Source organism: Mangifera indica, chromosome 1 (assembly GCF_011075055.1).
Source record: "Mangifera indica cultivar Alphonso chromosome 1, CATAS_Mindica_2.1, whole genome shotgun sequence".
NCBI classification, from domain to species: Eukaryota; Viridiplantae; Streptophyta; class Magnoliopsida; order Sapindales; family Anacardiaceae; genus Mangifera; species Mangifera indica.
The window spans coordinates 2,560,289-2,572,097 of NC_058137.1; the positions used below are offsets into that span (position 1 = coordinate 2,560,289).

Here is an 11,809-nt window from a genome sequence, read left to right on the forward strand (position 1 = left end):
AGATAGAACACGAACTTGGAAAAAATAATATAAATGGTAAACTTTGCTATAACAAAAGGCTAGAGGGAAACATATTCCATTATCTAACATTATTCAATCATCCAAACAAAGGAAGACTTCATTCTCCGATCACATTAACCATACAAGGAAAAATCAAAACAAAGCAAGATAACACATTCTAAAAATCCAAAGCCCTTCGTTCCATAACCCAAGTACAAAAATAAACGATCATCACAACCTCATTGGTTACAAACTTACAAAGAATTAAGATTAAAGAAAACGAGTATTTCAGTTTAGCTTGTTATCGCAAAGTAAAAGTAACACAATGACAACTCTTTCGGCTGTGCTAACTTATCACAATACAAAAGCAATCCACATAACGTTAAAAATAAACACTCCACACGGTAACATTTCTAAGAGACATGTACAGACGGTTACCTCGCGTTATTGTCTCAGGAAACAAACAGAAAACAAGGGCACTAATCGTTGAGAACCCTAGGATTGAAAACAATGAGAAAGAGTGAGTGAGGTTGAAGAAGGAAGAGGAAGAGGAAGAGGAAAAGAAAGAGAACGAAGGTGATGAGATGTTTATATAAATCACGTCACTTGAAGAAAGAAGAAGCTGAGGTGGCTGAATGTGGGCCCTTGGATGAAGAGAAGTTGGTGTTACAAAGGGACTATATGGAAATTTACAAGGAAAACTAAGGGGTCTGGCTTTATTTGGTAATTTACAAGTGTTTTGATTTGCTAGAGATTTGCTCCCACTAGGGTTTTTTTAATAATTTTTTTATTGAAAAAGAAAATAAATATTTTAAATATATAATATATTATTAAATGGCTTGTTTATATTAAGAAATTATTTAAATTTAATTTAATGCACTGTATATTCCGTCGTGCACGTCTAGCCAAATTAGTGGATAATTTTTACAATTACATTATAACAAATTAACAAGATAAGAGATAATCATAGGACTGCCATTAAAATCACCAAAAACAGAGACTGTATCAGAGAGTTGAAAGAATATGTTACCAACAAGAATAATACTACATTTTTCAGTATAATTATACGCCATAATATGATTAAATGAATTAATATTAAAAAAATATTTTAATAATTGCACATTAAACAACAGTGAATGATATTGTAACACAAGAACATTGTTGTAGTATTATTTGTTTAGAGTAATTCACTCACTTTTGAGTATTTAATTAGGTATTTAAATAATAACACCTTACTTTTAATTACCTACTTGGGTATTTCAGATAATGTTATAATTTGATTGAGTATTTCTTTATTCTAAATTTAAAATCCCCAAATCACATGAAAAATACGTAATTGAATACTCAAAACTGAACGCATATAGTTTTATTGGTTCTAAAATAAGATTCTGCCCTGAAAATTTAAGATAGTAGTTTCCAGAAAAGACTAATTGAACTGTTACAGCAACGAAATTAACAGCATTAAACCATAATTCTCAAGAAGAACAATGGGAAAGCAGGCTCGGAACCAAGTCATATTGCAAAGAGGAAATGAATTAAAAGCTTTTCCATCACAACAATCATCAATTTTTACAATGATGTGACGTTGGTTGGATACAGAGTGTCTTTGTTTTGTTTGACATTACATATGTAACAAGTTTTAAACGCAACAAAAACATGAATAACTAAGAATATAGCATTTCCAGCTTTAAATTTACCTAGCAAACTGGCTTTAGAAATCTAGACTTCTTCTGAGATCCACATTGTAGTTTTGAGGTCATCTCTGTGACTTTGAAGACAAATATTCTGTAGGTTGCCTTTCTTCTGTCGATCCAGTGCTTCTGGGTTGTATGAATCAGCTTTTGGAATGGTGCTTTTTATTCACTCATCTCCTATGAACTAGCTATGTTCATAACTGCAGCTTCTTGTGCATCAACTTTCTTTCCCTTAGTTCCCATTTTTTTGGTCTTTTGTTTTTGCGATGGAGCTGAACTGCTTTCAGAAATATCAATAGGTTTTTGGTTCTTCTTAATGATTTTCATTGCCAATGCTTTCAATGGTACTGAAATGTCTAGAGGCAAAAGCACCTCTTCCAATTCAGCCCAGTCAAGATCTTCAGAATCACCATCTTCATACACCACCCTGTACCAACCACTTTCCTTATCAAACTGGATCACAGTACCAGAATAATATTGCTCCCCGAACAGCTTTCGAACTTCCCTCCCTTCCAACCATTCACCGAAACCTGCATCTCCTGGTGATTTTGTGTCACTCACCACATCAGGAAAAACACACACATTTTCGCCTGGGGATATCTCAGGCACTCCATTGATAACCACAGCAGGCTCTCCTGGTAACTCAAAAACCTCTGTCATAGAAACCTCAGATTCCATCTCTTCGCAAGTGTTCTCCATTTCTAGAATTCTTTCACACAAACCTTGTAAGGAGAATTCAACAATCTGAAAAGTAGAAACGATTCACAATTTAATCATATCAAGGCACAATTCATCTAAGCCAAACCATACCCAAGCTCATCTAGGCCAAACAACATTACAATTAACATATTGCCGCAAGCCATCATCCAAAAGTAAATTGACCCATAATTTAACAACAATGCAGCATACAAAATTGTTACAGCATTCTGATGCCACCTGAACTAAGAAGAGTACAGAAACAAGAAGAAGAAAAAGAGAACGCAGAAATGGAGATCAGAGAAAATTAGAACTAGAAAAGAAAGACAAGGAGAATATTGAAATTCATTCCTTTTGCATAACTGTCAAAATGAAAGTCCCCGCCCTTATACAAAAATCGAATCTCCTCTTCCACGTCACTCTTGTATTAACAAGTTAACTAATTAAACAATTTGAAATTAAATTGAATGAACTCTTGAAACGGTGTCGTCTCCTCATTAAACCCAAAACGCAGCGTTCCTTCTCTTCTCCCCTGATTTGACATCGTATTCTTTTCAATGGTTCAAATTGTATCACATTATTCGACCCCTCAAATCAGGAAACAAACATGTTGATAGTCTATCCAAAAGAGGTCCTTTGCAATTCTGAATTATTCACTACCCACATTATTGAGTATAAACAAAATTGCACAAAGAAAATCAGCCAATGACCTCGTCAGATAATCAATGTTGGATGCTCAAGATGCATAAATATAAAAATAAATAAAAAATCCTTAATGCCAGAACATATATTCAATTTCACAGTCTTTTAAGTTTAGATATTAAAAAGAATTCAATTCAATCAAGTTTTCTTTCTTTCCGAGATTCGTCTCATAATAATCAAATCTTGTTTCCATTTTCAACAAAACGAAGCTAAGGAAGACCAAAAATGGACATACAAAAAGATAATTCTAACAAAAACAATGAGCCATTCATATTCTTATTAAATTCTTAACAAGAGGAGCATCAAATGTAACTTCAAAAAGATAATGTAAAAGGCGCCTTTACCCTGATTATATTTACAGTAGATATAGAAAGGATCAACGTCAACGAAACCGTTACCTCCGTTCTTTCAGAGAATTCTTGCTCACGTACAACAACAAAACCCTACCCGTTTCAGGCACCCGACTGAAGCAGAACAAGACTCGAACACAAATCTCGGTGAAACGACATCGTCCCCCCACTTGAAACCAAATATTAGACTTGGTAAATATGCTTACAAAACGACGTCGTTAACTCGCCCACGCACACAAAAATAAAATAAAAACCAACACAAAATTAAAAAGTCCAGCGATCAACCGGATGAAGCGCACGAAGCCATTATTCTAAAAAATTCAGACATTGCCCGCCATCAACGGCCACATCTAACGGGCCTTGCAAACCCTCTACTATGGCGAGTACGGGAATCTCATCTAACACTTCACCGACCACCACCTTCCTCGCCAGGCCAAGCAGCTCCACGGGAGGCTTATTCTCTTCTCCGTTGCTCCAGAAAACTTCCTTGCTTCAAAACTCATAAATTTTTACTAAAAATCTAATAATCTCTTCCAAGCTCACTTCTTGTTCGATAAAATTCCCAGCAAAACTGTCTTCTCTTATAACGCCATGCTTATTGCTTACTCCGTTCACAATAGATATACCGATACATTGTAGTTGTTTTCGCCTTTGTTGTTATCTTATTCCGTGAATTTGAAGCCTGATAATTTTACAATCTCGTGTGTTTTAAAGGCGTTGTCTGGTTTGTTTTGAGTCAAGATTGGCTAAGGAGGTTCATGCTTATGTTTTGAGATGTGGGTTTGATTCCGGCGTTTTTATTATCAACGGTTTGGTTACTTTTTATTCGATATGTGATGATAATGCTTCAATGAGGGCGATGTTTAATAGAATGTCAGAGAGTGATACTGTGACATGGAATTTGATGATTGCCGGGTATTCACAGGGAGGGTTTTATGAAGGGTGTAAGGGATTATATAGAGAGATGTTGAATAATTCTGTGTTGAGATCAGATGGAGTGGTAGCAGTCAGTGTTTTGCAGGCATGTGGGCAGTCAGATGATCTTGTTTTGGGAATGGAAATTTATAAGTTTGTAATTGAGTGTCAAATTAAAGTGGATATTTGGCTTTGTAATGCTTTGATTGGAATGTATGTAGTTGGAGTAGTTTGGATTATGCAAGAGCATTATTATAGGAGATGGTGAGAAGGAAGTTTTGCATAGTGCGATTATATCTTTATACATTGTTCATGGGTTTGTTGACAAAACTGTGAATCTGTTTTGACTATCGAGAAATAACATTCAGGAAGAAGTAGGTGGAAAGTAGAGATCTGCATAGTTATGCTCTTAAAATGGTTATGCTCGCTGTATCTATTTTGCAACTTCCATTATTGATATCTGTGCAAAGACTACAACGGCCTTTTGATCAGTTGAAATGTAGGAGCTTGATTATTTGGACAGCAATAATCTCAGCATACGCTGCCCATGGCTGTAGCTCTTACTCTTTTTAATGAAATGGTAAATAATGGGATCCAGCCAGAAGCAGTGTTGGCTACATGTGCTCGTTTGGGATTGGTGATAAAGCATGGGAGATATTCAATTCCATGCCCGCTGAATATGGCGTTCAGCTCACAGTCCAGCATTATGCTTGCATGGTATGGGTTCTAAGCTGAGTGAAAAGGCAATCAGAAGCGGTAGATTTTGTCCTCTAAAATGCCAACTGACTAAATGCTAAGATTTGAGTGCACTGCTTGAAGTTTGTTTGTAATCATCTGTTTGAGACTGAACCTGAAAATACTGGAAGCTACGTCATAATGGCAAATTTATACTCTCAATCTGGAAGATGGGAAGAAGCTGGTAGAGTGAGGGAAAATTTGATGAAAAATGGGTTAAAGAAAATCCCAGGCAGTATTTGGATTGAATCCAGTGTAGGGTTACAAAGCTTTATTGCGAAGGACAGATCAAGTGAAAGAACTGATGAGTTATAAACAGCGTCGGAAGGATAGCTTGGTTTGATGAGAGAAGGTTATATGTTACAAAACGATTTTGAAGAGGAGAGTGCCTGTGTGAAAAATTAACTCATGAACTATCAGAATTTTGGCAAAAATGAGGTGTGGGCCAAAATGACTAACAGATCTTGACCCGCATTTGGGATATCCTTGCAGGTCAGAAATACTATTATTGGTGAGTCAGTAGTTTGGTTGTCACACTGAATAGCTTTGAGCTGGCTGCTGCTGTTGATTAGTACATGTCAGGATTGCCATTTTTGTTTTGGCTAATTGGCTTGCACAATGGATAGAAATAGTGTACATTTATAATTTAACCTGTTTTCTTGATGCTTTACAAGTTCAATAGAGAAGATGCAGAGCCTGTCGTGTTGAAGACTTTGGATCCCATTCTTAAAAATATGTGTTTGTCTTGAGATATTTAGCTGACATTGATACCATTCTTAATCAACAAACGATATTAGTACATTTTAATTCTTAGAAAAATTGAAGGTACACTTCCTATAATTCTTTCTCCTCTAGCCATTATGAGTTGCTCAATCAACTTTTGGACTAGTCTACACTTAGGATTATTTTTTACAGTGTTAACTCTGTTTGTAATCATCACTTACAAACAAGATGAAAACCCAAATGCATCTATAATTTATTGCTTTTAGAGTCTATTAAACTGTCTCATTCTTTTCCTTTTTCTGGGTAATCTTTACTTGTAGTTAAGGAATCCAATGATACAACTTTTCGCCATAGACGCCACTGTTAATTTCTTTATTATTATCTGGGGCCGGTCTCCATCCTTTTTACCAAAACGATCATAATGTTCCCTTTCAAACTCAATAGAATTTCCATGATGCACCCGCACATTCTCCAAAGAGTACACAAATCCAATCACCTAAATTTTTTACACATCTTAAAATGCGCTTAAAATGAATAATTAGGATGACAAATGACAAAAATCCTCGTATGAGAGAGGGTATAAACTCGAGATTCATTCAAAATATATTAAGACCAAACTCTTATTGTAAAGTTGGTTACTAGATCCAAAGTTTCACTTGATTAGTATAATTGATTCAACCCCGAAAGAATAATTTAACTCATATAAGATTTCTTTCTTACCTAAAAAAAACTGCACAAGATAAAATGGTCAATGGGGATTCATTTTTCCCACCCAGGAACATATAAACCGAGATAAATGAAGGTGGCTGTATGTAGCTGCGAAGGGTGACAATATGCCGGGACAAGCGCAAGAGTGGCAAGATTTGCTAACCTCCCCCAGCACTTGCATGGCTAATAATTGTAGTTTATTGTATAGGGGACAAGAGAAAGTAGCCATGGATGGGCCATATGCTTCTTGTTTCTCTTCTTATTGTTTCCATTCTCTTGATTAAGGCAGTGCTTAATTGAGATAATAAAAAGAAAACAAAGTGTCAAATGTGATTGAAATGGGCAGTTGGACACATGCTTGTAGACAAAAACACCTACATTCTCAGCCACTCCATTATATTCTAAAACTCCACCGCCTTCATCTCTTCTGTTCCACCGTGATCGCCCAAATCTTAAAGAAGATTATAATATAACTTGGTAATTCGAGTCCCATAATGCACTTTGTTGCAAATAAACCATGATCCCACCTAGAGAAAAGGAAAATTTTCAATCATTTTACGTTACCCTGATAATGTACTACTGATCATATGTACATGTGAGATAGTCATTAGCCTCTCTCTCTCTCTCTCTCTCTCTCTCCCCATCTTGATCTCCTTCTCGATAGTATTTAGATAATTTACAATGATGTTAATTACCATTTCCCATGGATTTCTTATGATAACTGATTTTATTACATAGAGAAGCCAATTTATACAATATTATCAATGCATGAGGGACCATCCAAATTTAAGGAGAAGTAAGAAAATATGGAACCTGAGTAGCTGAGTTTCAATTTGAAGTCGGTACTACTTGGAAAACGACCTATTGTGACATCAAGAAAGTACTGCAATAGATGAATCTGACACAAGGGAAAATGTATATTGTGACTCCAATCAATAATGTGTCTTAACATATTAGAAAGCATAAAGAGATTGATAAAGATGTCAAACTGAATCCTAACAAAATTAAAAATAAATATTCTGTAATGTTATGCTTACATGTCTCTAGAATTCTAACGGAGAGAGATGATGAATTCTTATGTTGAGAGAATGAAAATTTGTGATTGGAATATGTAGTCTCATTTTTGTCATGGGGGTGGACTCGATATGCTAGTATTTTATTAACATGTTCTCAGGATTTCCCTTTCCATGTGGACCAATGGTTTGAGCCTGAAAACGAATCCATGTGCCAGGCACTATCAGACATTAAAGAATTGAAGTATTACTGATTGAGACTTGAGATTGCATTTTGCCTTGCTCTCATTCGAGACATTTCACATTTGTAAAGGAGCCAGAGGTAATTAAAAGCCACTCTCGAGGGCAAATTAGTAAAAGAATTTCATATATATACCCGCGGTTCTCAAATCTCCCACGCCAAGAGGAGAGGCTACAGAAAGTCTGAAAGTTCACACACACCATTCCATGGAAGAAGAACAAGCAAAAATCATTGCAGCACTTTCCACTCTTACTTCTGCCAAGCTTTCAGATCTCACCCACTCTGTTCTCTCTCTCACCCACCGCCGGCACCACCTTCTCGCCGCCCTCCTCTCCTCCCCTTCCCTCTTTTTTCTCACTCTTCACCATCTTCACTCCCTCACCCTCCCCAACAAAACCCTCCTCATTGCTCGCCACCTCCTCTCTTCTCTCCAACTCCTCACTCGCCACTTTCATCACACGCCCCCGCACGCTTTCGACTCCGTCAGACAACGTGAATCTGACACAGTTTTGCTCCTCCTTTTACTCTGTGAAGTCCTCCAGAAAAACCCCGAATCACTTCAAACCCCACTCGCCAAATGGCACGTAGTATTAACTAAACACTTCCACGATACTTTGTTGACTCTCGCCGGCGTCGGTAGCTGTAAAGGTGCAATTTTGATGCCGTTTATTGAAATGGTGGCGAGGTGTCGGAGGTTTGTTAGTGTAATGGATAGTATAGGGAAGGCCGGGAGGGAGGTGGCGGCTGCTCCAGCTGTGGTGGTGGCACTGCCGTCGGTGCAGGTGAGCAGCGGCGGCGCTGTGGAGTGTGTTATATGTAAAGAGGAGATGAATAAAGGAAGAGACGTATGTAAATTGCCATGTGAACACTTGTTTCATTGGATGTGTATTTTGCCGTGGTTGAGGAAGAGAAACACCTGCCCTTGTTGCCGTTTTCAGCTTCCAACCGATGATGTTTTCGGGGAGATCCAACGGCTGTGGGAGGTTCTGGTTCAGGTCAGTTAGATTAACGTTGCATCATGCATGTGGTCGCATGGGGAACATTATGATCATAGAAAAATAACACATGGCAGAATCAGAAAGGTGGAAGGGAATGAATGGTTGTGAATTTGTGATGATATGGCTTGCAGATGATCACTTGTTTATTGATAAAGACGCCTATGGTTAAGGTTATAGAAATAAGAAGATAAACAGAAATCTAATAAAGAATGTAATTAGAGATGGATTAGCGTAATTAAACATATTTAACTTCATCATTAATCAATTGTTTGTGAGATTATGATGAAGCACTTTGTATGCTTTCTTATTATTATGTTCAAATTCCTTTTGCTTTGGGGTATGTAAAAGCAACTACTTTTCAACTTTGGAGACATAATTCTAGGTTCAAAGTGTATATTAGTTGGTTAAACTTCAATTACAATTCATTTTCTTGAATATAAATTCAGATCGGCACAATGATTGAATCCACAATCATTATATCAGATAAATCAAAGTTTCACAAATATAGTAAAGACACAAACTCAGACCTTTAATTTGAAAATTCTAATATTTCATCAGTTTTACTAACTTTTGAGTTTTCATCCTCTTACTTCTGGGTATCATAAAACTAATCATATTATTAAAATACAAAAAACTGATAATTATAGAGACAAATATGTTTTTATTATAAAATAATATTACATTTCCACCATTAACCACCACCCACTACCACATACAAACACCACTATTTGTGGACTCCACCACTATCACATTGTTGTCGCCATAACCCTCATTACCACCACCCATACCATCACTAGAGTTGAATACGAATAGAGTTGAACTTGAGCTCATCAAGTTCATTTTAAATATGTTATTTTGGTACGTAATGATCAAAATGATGCAATTATAATCAATTAATATCAAACATTTCATGCTCACAAACTTGTTGAACCCAATACCCCAAAAATTAGAGTTTAAAAATATTTAACTCTCAAGTTTAAACTTATTGTGGGCTAATTTGATTTCAAACTCGAACAAACTCAGTTTAAATCTAATCATAACCACCACCCATTAATCTCGTCCTCTTCATCAATCATTTGTTGTTGTCTTATAATCGAGAAATTTCAAAAAAGATTAAAGATTAGGATCAACTACCAAAACTTTATATCTCACCAAGTTTGTTTGAGATTAAGGAAGTTGTCATTTATAGGTCAAGAAATAATTGTCTTTAGATCTGGAAGTCACCACCTCTAACCCTCCCCCATGCTACTCTTGCGACATCAATCAGGAATGGGGAAGTAGACTCTAGCCATCGCTGCACACGCGCTGACCAACTAGAGCACCAGACGTCATAAGACTCTTCATTTCAAGTACTACCTTTTGGTTTATTAGTTTTAGTACTACAATTCCCCCAATCTCTACACCTTTTACTTAGTTTAACATAAAAGGACATTTCAATACAATTATATCTTAGTATGTTTTATTATTATCAATTAAATATAATAATTATTTATACATATTAATTTTATCAAATACATTATTAATTTATATCCAATTAACTTCAAGATGCTCTATTTTAGTGAGAACGCCCAACCGAATACACCCTTGCTATGTCTAACTGGACACCACGGCATCTGGAAACTATATGGGCCAATCAAGTTTTAATATAAAAGTTCAGCTTAGCCCAATATTAAATAGGCATATGACTGAAGTAAACGTCAAAATGAGGTGGACCTCAACCGTCAGTTTAAAAGAAACTAGCCCATGTTTCCAAAATTGAGCGCAGTTTTACTAATAGTGAACCATACATCTCTAGAGCGCCTCTTTTATGATATTGACGAGAGGCCGAAAGACTTATTCTCGTCCAAGAGACATCAAAATCTCAAACTTTCTTCTTCTAATTTTTAAAATTTTAAATATTTATTTATAAATATTTTTTTATTAAAAATTTTAATTAGATTTATATATAAAACTATATTTATTAAAAAATTTAAAACTTTATCATATTTTTTTCTTAAATTTAAAAATCTTAAAATTTCTCTTAATCCAAAGTTTAAAAACTGATAAATACTTTTCTAAGATTTGTTATTCTTCTCTTTAACATTGATTCACCATTTTTTACTATCAGTCATCTTCCTTCTTGCCTTGTCTCTCCCTCCAATCACTCTTATTTCCCTCTCCGATCATCTTCAATTGATTTGTCTCAAATGAAGATGTGTTGTCTTCATCTCAGTTGAAGGCTATTTCATCCTCATCTCAGTCAAAGACTATCAAAGAAGGAAAGAAAAGTGATTGTAGAGAGAGATAAGACGAGAGAAAGAATGGTCGATTATCAGAAATGACGAATCAGCGTTAGAGAGAAGAGGAACAAACTCTAGGGAGTATTTATTAGTTTTTAAGCTTTAGGTTAGGGAGAAAATTATAAAATTTCTAAACCTAAGAAAAAAAAATGATAAAATTTTAATTTTTTAATAAATAATAGATTTACTTCTAATTCTAACTAAGATTTTTAAATAAAAATTTGTTTATGGGTAGATATTTAAGTTTTTAAAACTTATTCGAATTAGAATTTAACAGTTCACCAAACCTTGGGTGGGAAGAAGACTTTTGGCCTTGACGAGACGAGAAATCTGGAGAAAGGCTCTTGGACGGCAAAGGGGACCAGCACCAGCTGGCTGAATGATAATGAGTCTGCTTAAAGTTCTGGAAATCGAATTCATATTCAGTAGAAAAGCCAGTAGACACGTGTCAGTCTCTTGCTAAATATTTAAGAATGAATAAATTGTTTCTTTGAGTGGACTACAAGCTTACTGCATTAATCCATACCACTAATTATTGGTTACACTTGAATATCTTTTTGTTCATTCTATTTCAACTATTATAATGTTTTTAATATTATTTAAGTCAGTAAAATTATGTGAGAAATTATATATATAAATATAACGTATGATTATTTGATTAAATATTATTTTATTTTTAATATAAAATTATATAATTATAATAAACATATTATTATTTATATATAAAATTATATATATTATTTATAAACATAACA

General features: G+C 35.2%; 2 protein-coding genes and 2 pseudogenes across 4 annotated transcripts; 3 read left to right on the forward strand and 1 right to left on the reverse strand.

The window, feature by feature from the left end:
• Nucleotides 1-1,515: 1,515 nt before the first annotated feature.
• Nucleotides 1,516-3,622, reverse strand: LOC123194567 (dirigent protein 17-like). 3 transcript variants are annotated; one of them, XM_044607846.1, is made up of 2 exons: nt 3,451-3,622; nt 1,516-2,438 (listed from the first exon to the last, which is right to left on the reverse strand). In XM_044607846.1, exon 2 carries the CDS (start codon nt 2,391-2,393, stop codon nt 1,872-1,874), a length of 522 nt encoding a protein of 173 aa, XP_044463781.1. In that variant the 5' UTR covers nt 2,394-2,438; nt 3,451-3,622; the 3' UTR covers nt 1,516-1,871. The 3 variants fall into 3 exon arrangements, with proteins under 3 accessions (XP_044463781.1, XP_044463763.1, XP_044463772.1); XM_044607828.1 differs by having other exon boundaries at nt 3,437-3,622; XM_044607837.1 differs by having other exon boundaries at nt 3,491-3,619.
• Nucleotides 3,623-3,811: 189 nt separating this feature from the next.
• Nucleotides 3,812-5,812, forward strand: LOC123225168 (annotated as a pseudogene).
• LOC123194558 lies at nt 4,772-5,812 on the forward strand (annotated as a pseudogene).
• A 2,104-nt stretch (nt 5,813-7,916) lies between these two features.
• LOC123216016 (E3 ubiquitin-protein ligase SGR9, amyloplastic) lies at nt 7,917-9,137 on the forward strand. Its single transcript, XM_044636365.1, has one exon. It carries the CDS (start codon nt 7,984-7,986, stop codon nt 8,779-8,781), a length of 798 nt encoding a protein of 265 aa, XP_044492300.1. The 5' UTR covers nt 7,917-7,983; the 3' UTR covers nt 8,782-9,137.
• The last annotated feature ends 2,672 nt before the right edge of the window (nt 9,138-11,809 follow it).

What these genes read in the sequence shown, in the direction of transcription:
- LOC123216016 (XM_044636365.1), top strand. Translation starts at nt 7,984, where the DNA reads ATGGAAGAAGAACAAGCAAAAATCATTGCAGCACTTTCCACTCTTACT.
- LOC123194567 (XM_044607846.1), bottom strand. Translation starts at nt 2,393, where the DNA reads ATGGAGAACACTTGCGAAGAGATGGAATCTGAGGTTTCTATGACAGAG.